At 35.9% G+C, this 22493-nt stretch overlaps 1 protein-coding gene across 1 annotated transcript in view; it reads left to right on the top strand.

The window, feature by feature from the left end:
- PCDH9 (protocadherin 9) overlaps window positions 1–22493 on the top strand; it is a 716238-nt gene that overhangs the window by 434849 nt on the left and 258896 nt on the right. Inside the window, exon 3 of the mRNA XM_009275658.2 lies at window positions 18445–18646. Coding sequence (XP_009273933.1) covers window positions 18445–18646 — 202 coding nt within the window. The remainder of the gene's footprint in view (window positions 1–18444; window positions 18647–22493) is intronic.

Below are 22493 nucleotides of genomic sequence, written 5' to 3'. Positions count from 1 at the left end.
TTTTAGAAATGCTTGGGTTTCAGCTCAGTCCTGTTTCTTGTCAGTCTTTTAAAAAATGTTATTTGTACAAGTTTTTCAGAGATATCTCTGAAATAAACCTTCCAAACCCCTTGCATTACCTATTATCTAGGTGTTTTTTTTTTCCAAGATGGATGGTGCTTACTGGTTCATAAGTGAGATTCTTTCCTGATTTGCATTAACAAGGCTCAGAACCTTATTATCAATATGGTTTTCTATTTCTAGAAATTTTGGAGAGTTTGTTCAAGACCCTGATGCAGAACTGCTATATAAGGTTGTATAAATTATGGATTTTGTATAGAAGTGTGCCAAAATCATTGAAATTAGATACATAGATGATTTAGTTAAAGATACTGATAGAAAAAAGAACCCAACAACCCACAAACCTTGAAGATGGTATGCAAACTTATAAACCTAATCAAATTTTTCTTGAGGACAATCCTGAAAGGAGTTTACTGTTGTGGGAATGTATATGAACCAGAGAGGGGTATTTTCACTTGAAAAGTGATGTAAGCATGCAATTTTCATTTAGATTATATTCTTGCAAGTGGATACCCTTGCTTCTTTGACAAATTGTGATTCTATAGATGTGTGTGTGTAGCCATAGTCTTCATCAACAAATGTAATTTATAAGTGCACCCAGTGCTATGCTGTGTAAGCACTTTTGAATTCAGGACTCTCTTAATCATGGAGAATAGATTTATTAGAGAAAGGAGAAAATATATATTTTTAATGAATAGAAATAAAAATGGATCCGTTCTTTTCTCCAAAACAAATCATAAATGCTGAGAATAGTAAGTGTTCTAATTTTAATTCCAGAAACTTCTCATGGTATTTCTTATTTATTTTTTCAGCAAAATGCATGTGAAAATTTCAAGTCCCCAATCTAATTAATTCTGCTCACTAAGATTCTGACTGGCAAGTCTTCTCTAGGCTGAGCTTTTGTGGTTTTGCTGTTCATATTTCTTAATTATTTTGGTCAAAAACCTCTCTCTATGCTCATTTGCCTCAATTAATTTTACTCAGTTTTGATTGGATCCCAAGCAAAAGTCTTTTAAGAAGAATTTTCCATTAGTTTCTGTTTCTTTTACGCTCTAGACTCTTTCACTGGTTTTGCCAACTTGTCTGCGTTTTTGGCACACCTGCTATTGCTGCCTAGATTGTGTTAGTTCTTCTCTCAGAATCAATCGTGAGCAGCTTGCAACCAAATGCCTGATTAAAAAGTTAGCAGACCTTGAGTGCAATTACTTAAGCTCTATGGCATTCACGCATTAAACCCAGTGTTAATTGTTTCCCATTTTTGTAACGATCCTTATAATAGGATAAAAACAGAAGAGATCATTTCTTGAAGTTAAAACAGCAGAAAATAAAGACGTTTACTCTGATTAATCATCTCAATATGAAATTAAACACAATCACAAGTAAACGTAGAGGGTCTTTGTGCTAGATACCAGTGAAAATTGTCATTGGTACTGTTTGAAGTATTTACTCTGGAAGCTGGCACAACCCACAGATTTGTCATATTTGAGTTTAGACAGAAAGCAGGATTTAGTAAAGCAGTTTTTGAGTTGCTGGTTTGGAGGAGTTTCACACCATTATTTATATAAGCAATATTTGGATATTATCATAGATAAATGTCCATATCATGTAATATGTAAAAATATTCATAATTTTCCAGAAATGAATAGTTCTATGGTTTCACTTGGACTACTTGTGTATAGTATCATACCACTTTAGTAACAATTTTTGTTCATTTGAAGAATTCTTAGTTAAAAATATCTTTAAAATGGGTAGCCTGAAAACACAGTGAGCTGAGTGGTATCACAGACTAATGACCTCTTCTAAGATTAAAACAACCCCTGTAGTTATTGGAAAACCTACATTTAGGTATTTTCACAACTGTTTAATAGAAGCGTTTAGGTAGAATATCCTGTTCTCACCGTTACTTGATAATGGGTCTTCCTATGTTTATTTTCCAAAAAATGCCCTAGCTGTTTGCAGGTAGATGACTACTGGAATTTACAAGGAAATGTCTAAAGCGGGGAGAAGTAAATGTAATTTCTGTTTGTTATTGTTTTAAAAATCAAAGCATGAAAAGGAATATCTTAAAGTGAAATTCATCATCATAAAAGTGAAATTAGGAGATTAAAGAAAAGAGTAATAGGTTATGGAAAGCATAATTATTTACATCCATCAAGCAGGACAAGTAGCTAACCATAGTAATCATATGGAGCTGTTACTGCTACCTTTGTTATTTCCCATGGCTCTCTTGTTGTCTTCATCCGGTCTTCAATCAGATTGTAAACTTTGTGAGGGAACAGCATTCTTTCCTGTGTTATTTGAGTATTACCTCTCACAGTGCCACTCTTCTATTTTCTCTTCCATCCTTCCCTTGCTCAGTGTTAAGCCTTTTACTATCAAGTAAATGGAAATTATAAACATATTTCTTCTACCTCAAATTATAAAATAATAAAATATTTATTCTTTGGATAGCATTTACCATCTGAGCATCTCAAATTCATTTGCAAATATCATGTTAGCTTTTATAAGCATCATGCCTAGCTGAAAAAAAGGCAATGATCTTTCCTACTTTTCAATAAGCAAAACGAGTGTTTTGCATCACTGGCAGCTGACAGCAGCTGGCCACTGTCAGGAGCTTCTCAGTACCTGGAAGATAGACCCCAGTTACCTGCTTCTGAGTCTAATGGGAAACTTTCTATTGATTACACTGACTTACATGAAATCTGTCACAGAGTCAGTCTTCTCAGTCCGTGTCCTGTACTTTAACCACATGATCACCCTCCATCCCCTGGGTCAGAATGACTACTTATATCCTCTCACATGTTGGCTTCTCTGTCATTTTCAGTTTAGCTTAGAAACTCAGTATCATGAATTCTTTAAGATGCTACTTGTCTGACCTGGCCCCTGATTTTATTTGTTAAGATTCAGGCTAGCATTCCAGATGGTCCCCTCTACAAGGGCTGCACAAACTGGACCTGGTTGGTGTTTTGCCATTTCTAAGGAAAGTGCCAGCTGTTAGTCATTTTGCTTGTTACTGAATATCGTTTGAGATTATACTAGTGGGCAAAGTCCTAAAGGATATTTGGCATTATTGCTCTGGTGAATATCTGTAGCCAGTGTTATTGAGTAAGCAGTTTCATCTATGCCTGATAGTCATCTTATGGAAGGGGAAAAAAAAAAAAAAAGACGAAAGGAAAAAAAGATCAAGAAATTAGAGCACATCTGTCTTTCTTTTCCTTCCATCTGTCAACCCAAGGCATGTACCATACCAATTTTTTGCCTACTGTGGGAAACATTTGGCTTCCCCATTATGAAGTTAACTATGTACAGTTTGATGTTGGATTATTTTTGTTACTTTTACTGTTGTTATTAGGACTGCTGTTCAAAATACATTATCCAGAGGGTTTCTAGTTTCACTTCTAGAGATTTCGAACTGTGCATTTTCCTAAGAAATAATGATAAATAACCTTGCCTCTACGGAGCAAAGTCCATACCTTCTGGTCTTTTTCAAAGTGCACACAAGGCATTTCTCTAATCTGTTATAAATACATGTTTTAGGCTCTTGTTTGCATTAGATGCAGAATGAATTATTTAATCATTTTGATTGTATTCTTTTCAATAAATCTAGTTACAATAAATATTATCTATGACTATTCCCATGGAAAATGATGATTTTGTGATAAGCACTTATCCAAATGTAGTCTTACCTGCTTTTTTCCTCAATTCCAGGATATCTTCCAGAGAAATGCCTGATACCAAAAACACTGATCTAACTAGCCTGCCTGCTGTTTTTCTCCAGTATATTGTTACAGCTGTTGTCACTCTGCCTCGGTGCAATGTGTGTGCTGTTTTGAGGAGCAAAGGGAATACATCTCTGCCGAGGGGACTTCTATGACTGTTCTATAACCTGCATATACATGAGGACTGGTCTGGTCAAATGTGATGCATGCTTGACACTTCAGTAGTTTGGCCATTCTGTCTTTGCATAATGGAGGTATTAATGAAATAATTACCTGTCGGTAAAATCAGCAATCTTTACTGCAGTGCCAGGCCTCCATTGCCTTCTGAAGAATAACTGCAGAATTTGCCCTTTAATGAAACATGCCTGTCATTTCATACTGAAATGTTGATCTCGCTTTGACTGCAGCATAATTTTTGACTAGGATTTTTTGGCCATTGTGTAATTCAGAAGTTGAGGGCATGCTTCATATATAGTTCATTAATTACACATAAGAATTTGATCTCCATTTAGAAACTAGAGAGATAAGCTATTAAAAGAATATATATTTAATTGATTCTAAGAAGTACAAGCACAGGAATCTGCACACACACACAAAACACTGACGCACAAAACACTTAATGTCAAACCTAAGTGATCATTTAATATACTTAAAGATTTTTTAAGAAGCCATAATCAGATTTAAATTTTTATATCCAAAGAACACTTATTAGCACACACTGGAAAAGAAAATCCAACACTACAAAGCAAAAAAAGTAGATTATGTATGATGAGTGTCTTCAGTACAAAAGATAATATCTGTAAGTAACATAATTTAGATTAAAAATGTTGGTAAAGTCAGAAATGTTCAGAACATTGACTGTTAGATAACAAGAAAAACTTGGGATTTTATTAGCTTTAGGGCTCATGAAGATGCTGCTAGACCAATCCTAATCCTATTGATATCAGTGAGAAACTTTCCAGTGACTTTACTAAGTTCTATGTTAAGCCCATGTTTATTCCTTCTAGAAATGAAATTCAAAATTCTGTGAACAAGTATTAAAGTCTTCATTTCAGAGAATTTTCTCAGCCTTGAAATTGTTTTGCCTGCTATTTTCACTGATTTTTTATATTACTAGTAACTGTAATATAAATGACATCTTCTTCCTTTGCTCATTCTCTCTAAAAAAAAGGTTCAATTTTCAGATTCTTGCTGAAGTAGGTGTGGTTATCTGCCATTTTTGGCTAGTTATCACGCTACTTGCTGTTTCTGTGGAAATATCTCAAACTTCCATATCTGTGATCTGTCAACAATAAAGATCAAACGAGGGGGTTTGGATGCATTCTTCGTATGCCCTGTCAACCCATGAAGACTGAGATAAGGTGGCTTCCACAGGCACTGAGCTCTGTGATGTATTCTATAGTCTGATAACACCTTAAATCTCAAAGTACTACCGTGCATTTTCTTCCATCTGTCGTAGTAGTACGAATCAGAAAGGATCCTGATATACTACTATGTGAGAAATTGATATTAAAACAATAATGAAACTCAGTTCAATTTGCCCATAAATAGATATAATTTATTTAATAATTGTTCTAATGCTGAATTCTCACTCAGAAATGTGTCCTGTCTGTTCTGTAGATAGCTAGTAATGTAACGTAGAATGTATCGTGACATAACAGCAATACTCGTAAACCATTGGTTTAGGTTTAGATACAACCTCTTTGGACTTCTTTTTTTAATATTTTCTGGAAAACAAAGACACACAGAGCATGTGCATATATCTTTACAATATTTTTGTGAAGTGCAATTTCATTCCTTTGTGCCTTCATGCTTTTACTTTAATTAATATTGTTGCATAAAATAAAATAAAATGTGAAACAGAAGGTTTGTGCTTGTCAGTTTGCCTAATGAAAAGCTAGCATTTGCGAAATACATATAAATTACCCTTGAAATGTTAGTAAATGTTGGGCTCAAAAGTCAGCAGTCTTTGGCTATCTGTATTAATAGACATGGTCATGTGCTCTAGGTGGAAAGTGCACAAATAACTCCATCAGTTTTAAACATTGGGATCAAAGGTGATGGCATCCAACAAATTCTGTGAAATGAGAAACTTGCTAGTATGTAAATCTGAAAAAAAATATGCACCAATCACTAAACGGTTTATGTCTAAAGTAACTGTCCAATGTCCTGCTTTCTCCAGTTTTGTAGACAGATAATGTTGGAGAAGTCACAGGCCAAGATCGTATGAAGGTCTGTAGTTTTGAATATGTGACTTAGTGAATCTATTTCTGGTAGAAGCTAAGGAGAAGTAGATGGCTATTACCATCAGTTGATGTAACTTCAAAGACTTCTGCAAAGTTATTCTTTTAGACCACTGAAAGAAAGAAATTAATTCACCAGTGTGAGTTCACTTTGCTAACATTAAACTCAGCTGGCACAAATTAGGATAGATCATCAACACCAGAATATGAACACGGACTATCAAACTTATCTTTTGGCCTATTCCAAGGGGACCCATGGCATTGACGGTATTTTCTAAAACTATCCAGATAGCAAGAGTTCTTGTTTTCCCTGTAACTTTCAATGTGTCAAGAGCATGCCATATGTAATTTGTGGAAAATACTGAAAATTGGATGAAGTCTAATGATAATAGTGATTCTTGTCAGCTATCATTTGACTTCTACTTGAGGCCAGCAGAAAATGCATTTCTAACTAGTTACTCTCACAGTAAGATACTTGTGAGAGTATCTGCTGTTTTGATAGTACAGTAGTACCACTGTCTTCTCTGTGTAGCTGATTTCCATGCAAAAAGGCCTTCTTTTTCCCTCTTTCTTTTTTATCTTGTTTATTAATAAATGAGGTTTTAGTTTTCTTACTGACTAAACTGCTGAAGCATATTTTATATTTTTTCTAGAAATCTCTGTGTGGAAACACCTTAATATGTTTACTCTTCATTTTGCATCTTATTTGGGAGTATTATTTCATGTAGCAGAGATTTGCCCCAATAGTCAACATGGCACAGGAATTAAAAAAACAAAAAAAGCCCATTCAACCACTGAAAGTCCTAACATTCTCCGTGGATTTAGTTTTCCAAACTTTGACATCATATTACCAGGCAGATGTACGTATGTGTTAAATGTGGTGGAAGAAGAATTTGTAGTCAGTATTTGTTGTAATATGTATTGTTCTCTGAAGAATCCTAAGTGAAAAGCTGGGGGTTTATTTATTTTTTTTATTTTCTGCAGCATGTGTTTGCATGTGCAAAATGAAAACTCCAAAGCTTTGGGAGTTCAATATAAGAAAAAGTAAAATAAAATTTAGAAATCTGTTCTTAGGAAAGCAGTTCTTAAGGACATCCTGTCCCAAGTAACAAAACATAGGGGTTTTTATGGTGCAAATACATTATTGTCTAGATCCTTTTTTGGTAGAGATGCAGATATGTTTTAACAGGGGTGTTTTAATTAACTTATAGCGTGTGCAATTGATTGGGGTAATAATATTAGTTTCAAAATTAAAATATTATAGAAATTGCAGCTTTCCCAGGATGCACCAGCTTAACCGTATTATCCTTGACAATCATGTCCACTTTCCAATGTGGATCCATTTATCTAATGTGACAGCTATAGCGTCCATTGTGTTAATAGATGTACAGCTGCTTTCTAGAATCATAGCATGTAAAAGGTCTTATCCTCAAAGGGCAATGCTGCTGCTGTTTCTGCTTTCTGTGCTTGCAGGAGAAGACATGACTGATGACTCAGAATTAATTGTAACCCAGTAAGCTGTCAGTGACAGATACCCATTACACACAGTAGTACTAGTTCAGGAGGCAATGTTCTAATGTACTATTCCCCTTACGGCATCCCTAAATTAAGAGCCTCCTTCCTTGCCCTCCTCCCGCCCCCACGCTAATACAGGATATCCTTAGAATCTTTATGATAGTTCAGTTCTTTTCTGCATATATTAATCCTTGCTTTATTGGGGAGAAATATGATCTTCTTAATTGCATTTCCTCAAACTCACATAAATAAAAGTGAGACTGACATCATGATGTCACTATGAGCACTGGTTGTTTTAGAGTGTGATCATTTAAAGGGCTTCAAATTTTCCTTTTTTCTTTTTCCTTTTTCTTTTAAAACAGTATTAATCTGACTACCTTTAAAGCCCTATGATACAAAACTTCCTAGTGGATAGCTGGTCATTTGCTGCTAAATTTGTGGATTTTGAAGTATGTTTTTCTTCCTCTTATATATGCAATTAAAAATGAAATATTCAAATCCTGAGGTTAGTTATAATATAAAGTGGGGGCTGTGTCACCCCAGACAAAAGATTGCTACCTTTACACAAGAGCCATGGCCTGCTTGATTTCCAAGGTTATATGCCATACTAAAGAAAGCTAATGGAACAGAATACTAAAGGGGTTTTTATCACAACTGTCTTTTTTCTGAAGATCACTGGAAAGTTTCCCGCTTCCTGGTACTGCATAACTCTGCATATCTGCTGTAGTGACTGACTGTGATAAAAGCATACATGGCACTTCTATAACACAGTAATTATCAGCTCCAACAATAAGATGCAGTATCAAGAATGATTATTGACATGATACCACCTGTATCAGTTTACTCAATACAATTAATAAACCTTAGTTGATGGAATACTTCTGTAACTAATTAAATACTATAAACATAATTTAAGTTAATGTTATAAATATAATTGCAAATATAGCAGTCAATATTTTAATTATTTTATATAGCAGTCAATATTTTACTTTCTTTATGTCATTTATACAAGACAATAATAGGGTTCTTTTTATAAGCGGACTCCAGATAACGTACATTCCTCAGATGGGAAATATTCTCAATTGTTTTTTCTCACATTTAAAAATGTAATTTATAGTTAAAATAAACTCCCAGAAACTTTATTACCCTGTTCACATTACCGAAACCAGATGAGTTTAATAGAATGTAAATCAGGGCAAATTTATTATTATAATTAAACTTGTAACATTTCAGCAACAGCTGTTTCTACATTTTAGTAGTTCATATACATTATTGATCAACACATGCTTTTACTAATGAAAAACTTCTGAGAGCGTAGAGAAGTTATGCTGGTTATCGTTATAATTGCTACAGTGCTTCTGCAATGCTTCTTCAATTGTAATGTGCATTATCTGTCTTGCTAGGAGGGGCTCATCACCAAAATCAAAATAAACAAATAAATTGAAGGTCACCGAAGACTTTAAATTGCTAAAGATCACATAAAATATAATTATATTACAACTAAATTCTTTATATGTGAGTTTCTTTGCATGCTGTAATACAAATAAGCTTTTATAAAATGTGCCAGAGCAACAGGTAAAGCAGTTCACAGTCAGTGCAGTATCTTTTTGTCGGTGAGATCTGTTTCGTCAGGTTCTTGTATCCTGAATACTTAACGACAGCTAAAATTTCAAGTGATGAATATCTAAATTTGGGTGTCTAAACAGTTATTAACATAATGCAAGATCTACCTTTTCTTACTGGTAGGTTAACTTTGAGCATTTAAATTTGAAAATTCTGAATTTCATATCTCTCTACTGTTGAGTATAACAACAGAGTTGTCAAAGGGATTAATCTGTCTTAAGTCTTCTAATACATGTCCTAAGTTTACCTAGTCATCTATAGTCAATGGTTGAGTACAGACACCTTAAAAGGGCATTTTACTGTTATTTTACAATCATATTTTTTAAGATGACATGAATGTTCACTAGAGCAGCCTCTCTTTCTCCATTAACTACAAATGTGTTTAGAAAACTGTCCTAGATACAACACTAATTTTTAATAGTTATTTACAAAATTATTACACTTTTAATGAATCCTTTCTCAGGGTTATTTTCCACAGAATTTCTGTTAAGAAACATGTAATAAATATAGCAAACTGTGGTTTACTAATGTCTAGCCATTTGGGTGAATAATGTTTCTGAACTTTAGCTTAGTTGTCTACTGGTAGCACATCTGGCTATTTTATTTTATGTTTTATTGTGTACAGCAGTTTCAATCTCTTTCCCCCAATTGCCTTTCCATGCATCTGAGATATTAATTTGCATAATTGTAGGCTTAGAACTGATTTCTTGAGTCTCAGACAATTAATTCAGGAGGACAGGGGCTAAGACTGAAAATGTTGAAAATTTATTAGTATTTTACCAGACTCCCAAGTTGAACAAGGTAATACTCTGATTTAGAATAGATTAAATTGTAACACTCAGCTTTCCTGTTAGGTCAAATTTACCTTGCAGTCAAGATGATTGTAGGTAGATAACAATGCTTATTAGGAAAAGAAATATTTGCCTATATTTACCTAAATGGGTATTAGGAAAGCAAAACTTAAAATAAAATATATGATAGTCCTGTGTTTAGTGTCTTTAGTTAAAGGTTTGTCAGTCTTTAGAGTGTCCAATTTAAAAATAATAATAATAATAATCCAACAAAACCCAGGAAGAATTTATGGCACAAAAACTATAGTTTCATGAAATAAAATGAAGGAGTGTCACTACATAAACAAAGGAAGAAAGTGATATTACCTCAAAAGATGACTGAAACCATAGGATTTGACTGGGAGGTTTTCTTCATTTGTTGTCTCTGCAAAACTAAAACAACTCCCAACCAGAGAGGCTGTTTGTTCCCCATGTTTAAATGTGCTTGGGACCATCAGTCATTTCCTCCCCAGTCAGTAGGCAGAATGTAATTGATAATATTTTCACCCTGAAGAAAAGACCAGTTCTCTGCAGCCTAAGCAGCAAGAGAGATATAACAGGTGATTGTATTTATGTTTTCTTTTAATGTATTGCAGTGTAATTTACTGATTTCTATGAAATTTTAGTACTGCAAAATTGAGCAGAATAAATCAAATTATTGTCTGGTATAACAACAATTTACATTCTAAAATCAATACCAACATTGTTACCTTAGGGGTTAAAAACAAGTAAATACCTAACCACTCCAGCTATTTGTATGGGTAGCATGGTATGAAGACGTAGCATGAAGATGCAGTATGAATTGCTCTTTCTTTTTTCGTTCTTAGTTTAGCCTGAGAGATTGATGGAAACCTTATCTATCTCCATTATCTTGGTTCTGTGGGTACGATATCAAGATGGGCATGGAGAATGGGTTATCCTGTGATGCAAGTAAGATCCTTGAATAAGGACTGCCATGGGGACTGCACAAGCGAGTTTAGTTTAGAAGTAGCCCAGAAAAAAATAACCCTGTTTCTCTTAGAAAATTGCAGGGATCTACTGCACAATTTGTACATAACGCAGAGTTGAGCCAAGATTATCTGGGAGAAGCAAGGGTGGCTTTTACTAAGAAGGTAGAATGATTTTTTCTCGAATTCATATCTTCTGTAAGCTTGAGTGCAACAAGAAGGAAGAAGGTGTGTAAGTGATCACTGAGCTGAATTATATGAAGCCCCATTTGAGGCGCTTTGTGGCCTTCCTGCGAGATACAGTGCAACTACACACTTTCAAAGAAGGTCACAGTCCAGAAGTATATTTTCATTCATCTTTCCAATTTGGAAAGGAGAAGGTAGATTGTAGATCTTAGGGCACTTTCATTAAGTCAATCAGAACTGAAAAAATATATAACAAATCATTGTTTATTTATAAAACAAACTAATACAGCGACCATATGTTAATTCAAAGACCTTGCCAATTCTTTCTGTGGAGCAAATACATAGATAGTTTTTGTGTAAGTTTCCTGTTATATTTTAGTTTTAAAAGAATCTCCTTATCCCAGATCACACTCTTACCACATTAAAAGGTGCACTGTTTGTGCTTCCATCATAGGAATTTAAGAGAAAAATGTGGTTTATCTTATGAGAAAAGAAGGGTTTAAAATATAGTTTGTTAAAACTATATTTTAAAGCTTGGTGGTGCCCAGCACATCTTTTCTCTTCCCCTCTGAAACTGTTATTAGTCTGTTTTTTGTGACTTGACTTCTTCTACTTACAGGCTTGATATAATAAAAAAAAAAAAAAATCCATGTTTTAGTACATGAACCAGGAGTCTTTGTTTTGATCCTGAGATGATGAACAAACTTTATCAGACATCTTCCACAGAGGACCTCCAATGAAGCATAGTTTTTTCTTGTGTCCTTACAACATTTTCTTAAACTTGTGCACAAACAATATCTTCTTCATCATCATCACATCATAGGCTTTTTAGAGTATTTGTCTACTGTTTACACTTGATTTTATTTTAATATGTTTCTTCTCCGACTTCTTTATTCATGAGTGGGGTTTAAGTTTCAGAAAAGTATGTCAAGTATAGATTCTTCTGTTTATTTTCTATAAAGGTAAATTGTTTTTTCAAGTTTCTCTTTTAAGCCTCCATATCAACAATCTTTCCATAAGGAAGTTATTCCCAGAATGTTTTCTTTGTGTTTGCTTTGCCTTCATAATATTCCTTTGTCATCTTAACACAAAGTATGGCATAAGAGTTCAGAAAGGAAAGGGAAAGAACTTTTGTTGATGCAAAATCTCCATATCTAAAATAAAAGATCTCAACGACAATTGAAGATGTGTCATGCTTGAATATGTATTCTGATATGCAAACATTCTATAAAGCTTAATTTGACTTCCTGTGAATCAGATGTTTTGGTGACTTCTGCCTGTCTGGAAAATCAAGGACAGAAATCAAGGCTCTTAAATTATAACTATATTGAGTGGAGAAGAGGGCATTTTGTTTAAAGTACCTGATTTGTAAACTCAGAAGCCAGCTCAGTTGCTTAAAATTCAGCAGGTTCTATTTGCAACAATCCAGTGTAGAAATGTTTTTTTAATTATAGCTTGTTTGATAACAATGGATAGGATCTGTAGCCAAATCTGTCCCTGTGAGACATTCAGCAACAGAACAATAGTATAATTATTTCTTGGATCCCTGATTAGCAAAAACAATACAATAGTTGTGCAAAGCTTGAAAGTCTGGTTTTCAGAATAAAACAATCTCACCATGCAAAAACTCCTCTTAATGCTTATTTCTGTAACTTGCTATTTGATTCAAGCACATAATTGGAAGTAAAATGCATTTTAGAAGCTAGTATACAGTGGAAAACACTGAACAGTTTTGAAACCTAGTGTTTATACTTCCTATGTTAAAGTTCTGTTTCCAACACAGCTCATAACTCATCTGCCATAGGACATTTCAAACACTCGATATCACATGGCATGACCTTTCCTTTACTTCAGACTTTCAGCACTCAGGTCAACAAAATAACTTACACTATTTACAGCCCACTTTCTGCCTGTGTATGAGGGTTTCTGGGAAAATAAGGCAGCAGCAAAAAGCTTAGTCTCACAAGCAGTGCCCAAACCTCACTGGCATTGGTCCACCTTTTCTAGAAGTCCATGCTGTGGTAGAATTCCTACCAATTCTTTTGCTTAAGTAAGGATTTCAGGATTGTATCTCCAACGCTTTATGCCACTTTCCAAAGCAATAGATTTGTATGGAATGAAATTACAAATTCTGGTATCAGAATATGTTTTTTACAGCTAAGACAGTCAGAAATAAAGTACTTCAGTACAACATTATGTTTTCAGCACTGGAAAATTATGAAACTGCTCCAGATATTTCTAGGTTTTCATTTATTTTCAATTAGAATTCACAGAATCACAAAATCACAGAATGGTTGAGGTTGGAAGGGATCTCTGGAGGCCATCTAGTCCAAACTCCCTGATCAAGCAGGGACACTTAGAGCCGATTGTCCAGGATCGTGTCCAGATGGCTTTTGAATATCTCAAAGGAGGGAGACTCCACAACATCTCTGGACCACTTGTGCCAGTGCTCAGTCACCCTCACAGTAAAAAAGTGTTTCCTGATGTTCAGAGCCTCCTGTGTTTCAGTTTGTGCCCATTGTTACCTGTCCTGTCACTGGGCTCCACTGAATTCCTCATATCAAGACAACAGAAGTGAGATAAATAAGACAGAAGAATATGAGGAAGGGAAAATGATAAGCTGCAACTAAAATATATTTTTTAAAATCTTTTCAGTATCTCCAGATAAAATATCGTAATGAAGAAAAATGCAATATGCTATGTCAAGCATACTTTTCTGTGCTTGATCAATAAGATTAGGAACATCCACACCCTCTACTATCCATTCCTCCCCTCCACCCAAGAGATCTTGTTGAGATTTTTATTGGCATTTTCAAGTACCACAGCTATTACTTACATCCAGTAATTCCACAAATCACAATTGTTAGAGAGTACTAGGTATGTATTTGGTTTTGTTGCAGCAGGAAAGAAGCAGCTAGGCAAGTTTCATGTGTGGTTGATTTGATACAATTTTGCTTGTTACTATGATTCAAAAAAGTATCGGCTGGCTGACCACCTGGTCTGAAAACAGAAAAAAAAAAAGTGTTCCTATTACACTTGAACTGTCTTTTTATCAGCACCAGAGTTTGCTATCCTTTATCACCATCCAAGATACAGAATTAATTATTCTCTGTATCTCTTGTGGGTGTGAAGTCATGCTTCACCTGGATGAGCGTTATAGAATCTGCTACAATAGGTGATTAAAAGAAGAATGATTCCATGTAACTGATACCAATTGTTTTCCTGATTTTTAAACTCAGCCCAGGTTCAAAAACCTATTGAGTCAAATTGTTCTGAATTATATATTGAAATTACTTTGACACAGGTTAAAATCATATTGTTTTGACTGAATTTCCTTTCAGTTTTGGGTTTCACATAACAATGTTGTGATATTTCCTGATTAGAAACAAAGAATGGATGTTTTTCAGGACCTGAAGAAAACCCATATTTCTCCCCCCCAAATGGTGGTTTATGATTGAATATGTCCCAGATTTTAGATTTGAATTTTGGCCAAGTGTTGTGGACCTGAACCATAACCCTACCTCATGCTGTATATAATCCTGCATATGTTGTAGCATAATTGAAATTGTAATTACTTGTTATCATTAGTCCCAGTGTTGTACCAACTATAAACCTCATTAGCCAGAATAACTTGATTCTGTCTTTAGGTAAAAAGAAGTCAAAGCTGCATTTGGTTGCACAAGGGAGCAGATAAATACAAACATAGTCTAAGCATGTTGTAGGATTTTCTTCTGAAAGAAGAGTCCCTGATACTACTGTAGAAAGAAGAAGTTCAATGTACGAGTGAGGGGCTCAGTGCCGACGGCTGGAGCAGGACCATGGGTCACAGCTCGTGTGCCGGGTGCCGGCTGCTGGGGGCGAGTGTCTGTACCTTCCCCAACCTGGGTGTGCGTGGGGTGTGCATGTGGAGTCTTTGGCAAACTCCAAGCTGGACCAGCCAGCGAGTAGGACGTCCCAGGTCCAGGTAGGGGTATCAGGCGGGCAGAGAGTCCATGCTGGTATTCGGGGGGGACCCACGAGAGTGGTGTGCCCGTAGGACCAGTGTGTGAGTCCTGTGTGTTTGCAGCGAGCACCCAGCTGGACCAGCCAGCGAGTCGGGGACCCATGGGGTGGGTAAGGGGGGCCGGGATCTGGGCAGGAGTGCCGGGTGGGCAGAGGGGCCATGCCAGTGCTCAGGGGATCTGTGAACGTGTGTGTGTTTGTGAACCTGGTGAGCATGGTGTGTGTGCTGCACCAGTGACCTTCTGCCTCTGCCAGCCCAAGAGGAGGAGGGGACGTGGCTGTCTGTGCCTGTGTCTGCTGTGAGTCCTGAATGTGTGTGCTGCTGGGGGCAGCGCCTTGTCTGAGGCCGTCTGTGTAGCCACAGCTGTGGCTATGTCAGTGTCTTCTGCGTGTGTGTCCGTGTGTGTGTCTGGGATACGTGCTCAGCCTTGGTACTGCAGCAGCTTTGCTAGTGCAAAAGTGAAAGTGGCAGACACATCCCTCAGCCTGAGCAGAGACCCCGGGTCCCTGGGCTGGGCTCCAGCGGCCGGGAAGGAGTGTCCTGGACCAGGCAGCTGGGGGAGGCAGCCACATATCACATCACTTAACACCCTCATAAGCTCCCAGTAGGTTGAGTGACAGTCTTTCCTTGCAATTAGTATGATATGCCTAAGCTTAAGCATTTGCTTTGAGTCTCTCTTTGTAGAAGGCTTTTTCCCCTCGTTGTTTTGATGGCACAGCTTAGTCTAAAGTTTCTTGATGGACTGCATGCTGTCCGTTCGTCATCTCTGGAACTGGATCACTGTTTATGTGACCTTTAGATTTTTTTATAATCCTTTATGATTTGTGGGGTCCTCAGTGAGAAGCTCAGAAAGCCAAGCTGATATATATATTTTTTTTTTTATCGTTTAAAGTATGGATTTAAAAATTTATAGCATTATCAGCTAAGAAGTTAGCAGAATTAGTGTTAGGCCTGTGCCATTTTAGTGGCTGACTGGTCGCCTGTCAGTATAGAGTCAGAGCAGATTTTGGCTAGTATGAGGATCTTTTGTTACTTAAGATCAGTATTTTTACAACATAACTCATGAAACTGGACATTTTTGTAATTATGTATTTTTCTGCTTATTTGGGTGGTTAATTAATTACAGGGGTTTAATTATTTTGCAGTATCTTAAATTGAAATTTTCATCTCCTCCCTTACTTTAAGAATTTATTTTCTCAGTCATTCATATTTTCTCATAGAGTCTTTTAGTTTTAAAAAGTGATAGTAATCTCCTTTTCCTGTGCCTCTTACTGATTTTACTAGTGACATAAATTCTTACTTTGGAAAAACAGATCTCTAAATTTGGGTGCAGGAAGAGAAGATTTTAAGGTATGTAGTTAGCTATGTAGTTAGTTATATTTCTATTTTGTTCATATTGAAGGGAAAGAGCCTGCTAGCGATTCCAAAGAAATTGTTCAGGGTGGCAATTCCAGAATGAAAAAGTTGTAAGAAAAAGTAACAAAGTGCGAGGTGGAAGTTTGCTTAGTGATAGTATGTAGAGTTAGGTCCTCTGTTGGTGTAAATGAATACAACCCAATGACTCAGAGGATCTATTTGGTTTTGCTACAGCTGGATTCTAATCCTAAAGCTAGAAAAGGAACTTAAAAGCAAAATGCTAATTATAAAATCACAGCCAAGAGCAAATAGTATTACATTTATTTCTATACTGAATTACACAGTAATCCAAAATTGACTTAATCAACTATCTATGTCCACCCAAGGGAGATGAATAAAAAGAAACATGGTAGAGGATATTGATCATCATGTAAAATGGTAGCAATTACCATTAACAAATAGTTTTTAATAAGCAAACATACAGTTAGTACTATTAACTTGAGGTTTTCCTCATTAAAGAAAAAAAAAAGTGTGAAAAAAAGAGAGTCAGGACCTGATGCTTTTTCCATTAACTTCAGGAAGACTTACTTGGATTTGGGATGGATACAGGACATTTGATTTTAACTACTTAAAAATTGGTAACTAGTGGAAGATACCTGTATCTTCCTGATGTTCCTTTCTCTGCTGACTCTGTAGAAATCTTGAATTATTATCTTAGCTATAACCCATAACTTTCAGATGGCTAATATTAATAAGAAACTAATCACTAAACTAAACAGTTATTAAGCTTAAGGCAAACTTTGTGAATCTCTTCTTTATTCTAAACCAATCTAGCTAGCCAGATCTCTCAGGCTCCCTGCTGCTGAAAATAATTTTTGTGGAAAGATGTGCTTAACTTAATTTAACCACTCTTTTGAGATGCTCTTGAACTAGTTGTTTCCGATGCTTCAAAGATGCAGTATTTTGATCCATGAAGACTTGTAATATTCCTTTCATGAATCCCACAGTTGCGGTTGCTAAACAATTTGCAGCAGTGCTATCGGCTCTGGAGCTCATGGGGAATCATTCTGTGTCCACAATTCACAAAGTCGGGTTATTTCTTCAGATGAGAGAAGTTCAGAATCAATAATGGTTAACTAAACCAAGTGTACACTGCAGGGTTTTGTTTTGTTTGGTTTTTGTTTGGTTTGGTTTTTTTTTTTTTTTTTTAGATGACTGTGGGGTTTTTTTTAGAAGTTTAGGAAAATTTGTAATTCTGGCTCTCATTCACTGTGTTGTTTTGAACAAAGTATGTGCTGTTTATTTTTATTTCTCTTACCAGTGTGATAATTGCTTATTCCATCATTGCATTCTGTGATTCTTTGCTGACTACTGTGATTTCACAGATATATTATCAATCCTAAATATCCATATTAGTTAGATAATTGATATCAGTTAAATATCCTTATAGTTATGTATTTATAGATCCTTCTATTCCTGGAAGATGACAACCATTTTTACTGGTTTGTTTAACTTGGTGGACTTTTTTTTCCAGTATGAACAGTAATAATACAGGTTTTAACCACAGAAATACATACTTATGTCATTTGCTTTTCATAACATAGTTTGCAACAGTTTCTGCTTCTCAGAGAGAGGTTTTTATAGATCATGCTTTTAAAATTATATGAAATATACCTAACTGTCTACTAATCACTTTCTTATGAGAAGCTTACTTCGCAGATGAGCATGTGCAGACCTTTGAAATTTGGCTCTCCTGCCTGCCATCTTCCCTGGGTTGCTCTAAAAGTGAGCAAAAACAACAAACCCCCCCCCCCAACAAACAAACATGATAATAACAATTGCCTCATAAGCATTGTCAGGAATCTATTTGTATGTCAAAAGTTAAAAAAAAAAAAAAAAAAAAGAGTCAGGAGAACAGAAAAGAAGAGCACTAATCAGCATGTCCTGTGCTCTTCTTTGTAGTCCCAGCGCCGTGTTACATTTCACCTCCCTGATGGCTCCCAGGAAAGCTGCAGTGACAGTGGTCTGGGAGACCACGAGCCGGTGGGTGGTGGAACCCTGATCTCACACCCTCTCCCTCTGGTTCAGCCACAGGACGAATTCTACGACCAGGCTTCACCGGACAAGAGGACTGAAGCTGATGGCAACTCCGACCCCAACTCGGGTGAGTCACTGTCAGTGCTCTGCTTACCTGAGTTGCTTTGGTAACTCAGTTATTTTTCATCCCTTTCAGCTCTGCAATGGTAGAGATGTTTTTAAGCACATACATGAATATTCGTTCATGATAGCTCATAACGCTTTGTAGGAAATAATGTAGTTTGCCTGAAGTGCCCCATGCAATTTGACTGGAGAAACAAAAATATATCCAGTGAGAAAAAACAGCTCCAGACAAATTGCACAGTAGAGTGAGAACAGCTGGGAAGAAGGAAGTCCTACAAAGTAGCAAGCTTTTCTTGATGTTTGTGGTGCTGTTGCTATTTAGCATTGGACTTTGGTTTAGGAAAGTCATTCTAAACACACATTTAAAGAGCAAGGACATGGAGGTTGTGCTATCTGTTAGACTAACGTAGAAAACAGTAAATCAGCGAAGCACTGAAAAATTTAAAGAATCCAAATTTCTGTAACAAACACACCTACAGCTTCCCTTTCTAACAGCAAGAACCACAGGGTTTCTTTGTTAGGCTGGAATGACGAGATGTTCTGCTTTTTGGAACTGTCAGATATGCATTTTTGTACAAATATTAAGTATGTGCAGTTTGTCTGGTTTGGGAATTTCTTCCTTTCTTCTTCTTTCCTTCTCTATAATAGATATACATTTTTGCAGTGTTTGTGACAGTCAGTACTAAAAAATGAAGCGAGGTCTTAACCAATATTGTGACTAGTATTTTGGCATTGGAATGTGGAGACTTGCACATACTGAAAACTGGGAGGAGGTGGTAACACTGCCCTTAAGCCTCCTGTTTTCTGTCTAGAATGTGGAGACAAAGGTTAAAAGTCTGATCTGTGCTCTTGGAAGGTAATTGAACTTGAGTTCTTTTGCATCCCAGGAGTATAGAAATAAGAATTAGTTTCCCCCCCCGGCATTTCTCCCTTTTGTATAGATGATTAAGTTGTCACTAGGCCCATACAAACCAGGAGAGAAGGTGGCCCTGGGATCTGATGCACAATATTAAGGTACATGTTCCCATTTGGGCAGAGCTGGATCTGAATTATGACATTTAAATCACGGTAGATGAGAATGCGAATGGTGGAATATTGACCTTAGAAACATTTTTCTCATACTTTTATGGGAGGACAGAGAGGGTGTGTTGGGTGAGACTCTACAAAGAAACAATTTGAAATGCTTTACTGTCTCAGAGTCGTGTTCTGGTTTCCTTTTCCTTTTTCCCCTTCTTCTTTCCTTTTTTTTTTTTTTTGAAATGAGACCTGCATTTTATTTTCTTTACCAAAACAGAAATGTTGTTGGAACTATGATCTTAAACCCTAAATCTGTCAAAATACAAAGAACTATAAAAGAATTGCAACTATGAATGGATTGACTCTGGAGCAAGAATGTATGTCTGCTTAAGCAAGCGAGGAGCTTAAGTGGAATTATCCTGTTAATTCTCTGACCACGTATGAGACGTGTGAAAGATTTAACAAGATCAGAGAGGAGTTTTAAGGCAGCATTGCATGTTGACACCGTCACATTGGCTTCACTGACTCTGAATTGCACATCTCTTCAAAATGTGACATAAAAATTCTCCAGGAGAGTTAGGAAAAATGTGCTTAGTAAACTTTATACCAAGTTATTAAAAATGTGTTTTTAGAAATTTTGTGTCAAGCACATTGTGCAAACGTAGTATATTAATCATGATGATCTATTCATCCCTAATAAAGAGACTAATAGAAGATTAGTCAGAGTGAATACGTGTTCTTAAAAGCTATATGAAAAGTTTTAATATGTCTGTGGTTACACCCGTTTAGCCTTGGGGATGCTAAATTCATGGCAAATTTATGAAAATCTAACCATCCAGCTGTACCGATGATTACTGAAGTATTGAAGTATAGGTTTTTCACCTTTTATCTGACTGAATTAGGACAGACATTGAAATAGTGCATTCTAGACCTCATCAAATCTCACAAACTAAGAAGGGAATGATATGGTCATTACTGTGACAGAAATCATCTTAGGAAAACCCAAGGCAGGAAGGGAGTGATGCTGCCCGTTAGATGGATTTGACTTTTATATCTTATTCAGTATCAAGTTATTGCCCAGGTATTGTGTCAAAAGTTATTTTGCTACTGGAGGCACAAGTTTTTGGATGAGATGTGAAACGGAGTTTAAAGCAGTTTATGGTTATTGAAGATCTTGTGGCAATTTTCAGAAGAGAAAAATGTTATCTGGTGATTGGGCAAAATTAGTTTGTGGGTATTTACATACATTCATGGTTAAAATAACTGATGTAGTATCATTTCAACATTGTATTCTTTGACACTTCTAAACTGAATTTCTGGTTCTCTTGCAGTGAATTGTTAAACAGTTGTATTTAACAGTAGAGATGATAGTTTCATTTCCGTGGCTGTTTAAGGGATTGCTGTCTATGAAAATACTTGGGGCATGCTGAGGTAAAAGATACATCTGTAAAGTAAGGAAAAAGTCTTAGTGGAGAGTAGTAGTACTACCATGTACATGTACTGCTGCCAGTTTTGGCTGATAAATGTTGCAGAACAATATTTTGGTTTGATTTTAAATATTTTAACTGAAGAGAAAGAGAAATGCTTATGGGAATATTTTCTAATGATCTCCAAGAATAAAATCTGCACAAAAAATACAGATTTATCCCACTGTATTTTTATGAAAGTTCATTCTAAGTAAAGGTTTGCTTCAGCTCATGGGTATATGATGTTAATCCTGATAGTAAAGTCCTTGCCTCATGGTGAGAGCAATTTTGGTTAATGGCTTTAATGCTCAGTGAATTGTGTGGTTTATTATTGTACACTGTGAAGTTGTGTGAATAAAAATGCAGTCATTGTTTCTCAATATTAGTATGTTGCTATTTTAATTATATTTGAAGACTGACCAAGGCCCAGGTCTTCAAAACCTGAAATAGGAAAAAAAAAGAGCTAAAAGTCTTGATAACTTATTACACAAAGGTATGAAATAACTTACTGCCATATTTTCTTGCAATCATTAGCTTCTACAGAGACACAAGAGCTACAATTACATGATTTAATGAAAGAAACATACATAGTGAGAGACATTCATCTAGCTAATCTTAAAACAGCAATCTCTCTCACCGGGGGAAACTGAAATGAAGAGAGACGCCAAACACTAGCACTGTCAGCCACACGCTCTCACTGTGGTTATGAGGAAAAGTCAAAAAGATAAAACTATGAAGTAAAAAATAAAATTTATAAGAACTTTAATAGTGATGTGTATAGTTCAAGTTTGGTTTGTATCACTCAAACCTGTCTTCTTTGTAGAGTCTTTTAATTTCACTGGAGGGTTTCATTCAGTTTGCTAAGATATCTTTTCCATTTCACCACTGTTAATTGATCAGTATTAATTGATTGTCAGAGGACTATGATGTTAACCTGCCAGTTGCAACTTTCTTATATTTCACCTTTGTCTCATTTGCACCTGATAGGCTTTATAAGAATTCTTCCATCAGTGAGCAACAATTCACCATGTTTAAAAAGAACATAGCGCTACAGAGTAACACCAGCACTGTGGTTTTGTTATGGATTATTAAGTGATAATAACAACAAGTAATTCAAATTTACTACCAGAAGCCTTGATATTCAAGAGTCATGGTTATGATGATTTAATTTTGCGCACAATATTGATTTGTAAGGCAAGCCTTGTGTATGTTACAACATTTTATTGCATTTAAGTGCAGTAATTAACAACCTTAGCCTTGCCTTGCTGACCATGACTTTGCCAGAAGCATGGGCCAAGAGAAAGGGAAAGCAGCATGACATTATCTGGCTACATAGTTTGTCATCATGATGACAAACAAAAGGGAAAG

The sequence above is a fragment of the Aptenodytes forsteri genome, unplaced genomic scaffold, assembly GCF_000699145.1.
Source record: "Aptenodytes forsteri isolate BGI_AS27 unplaced genomic scaffold, ASM69914v1 Scaffold172, whole genome shotgun sequence".
In the NCBI taxonomy this organism is placed as follows: Eukaryota; Metazoa; Chordata; class Aves; order Sphenisciformes; family Spheniscidae; genus Aptenodytes; species Aptenodytes forsteri.
This window is presented reverse-complemented; position numbering and strand designations above follow the sequence as displayed.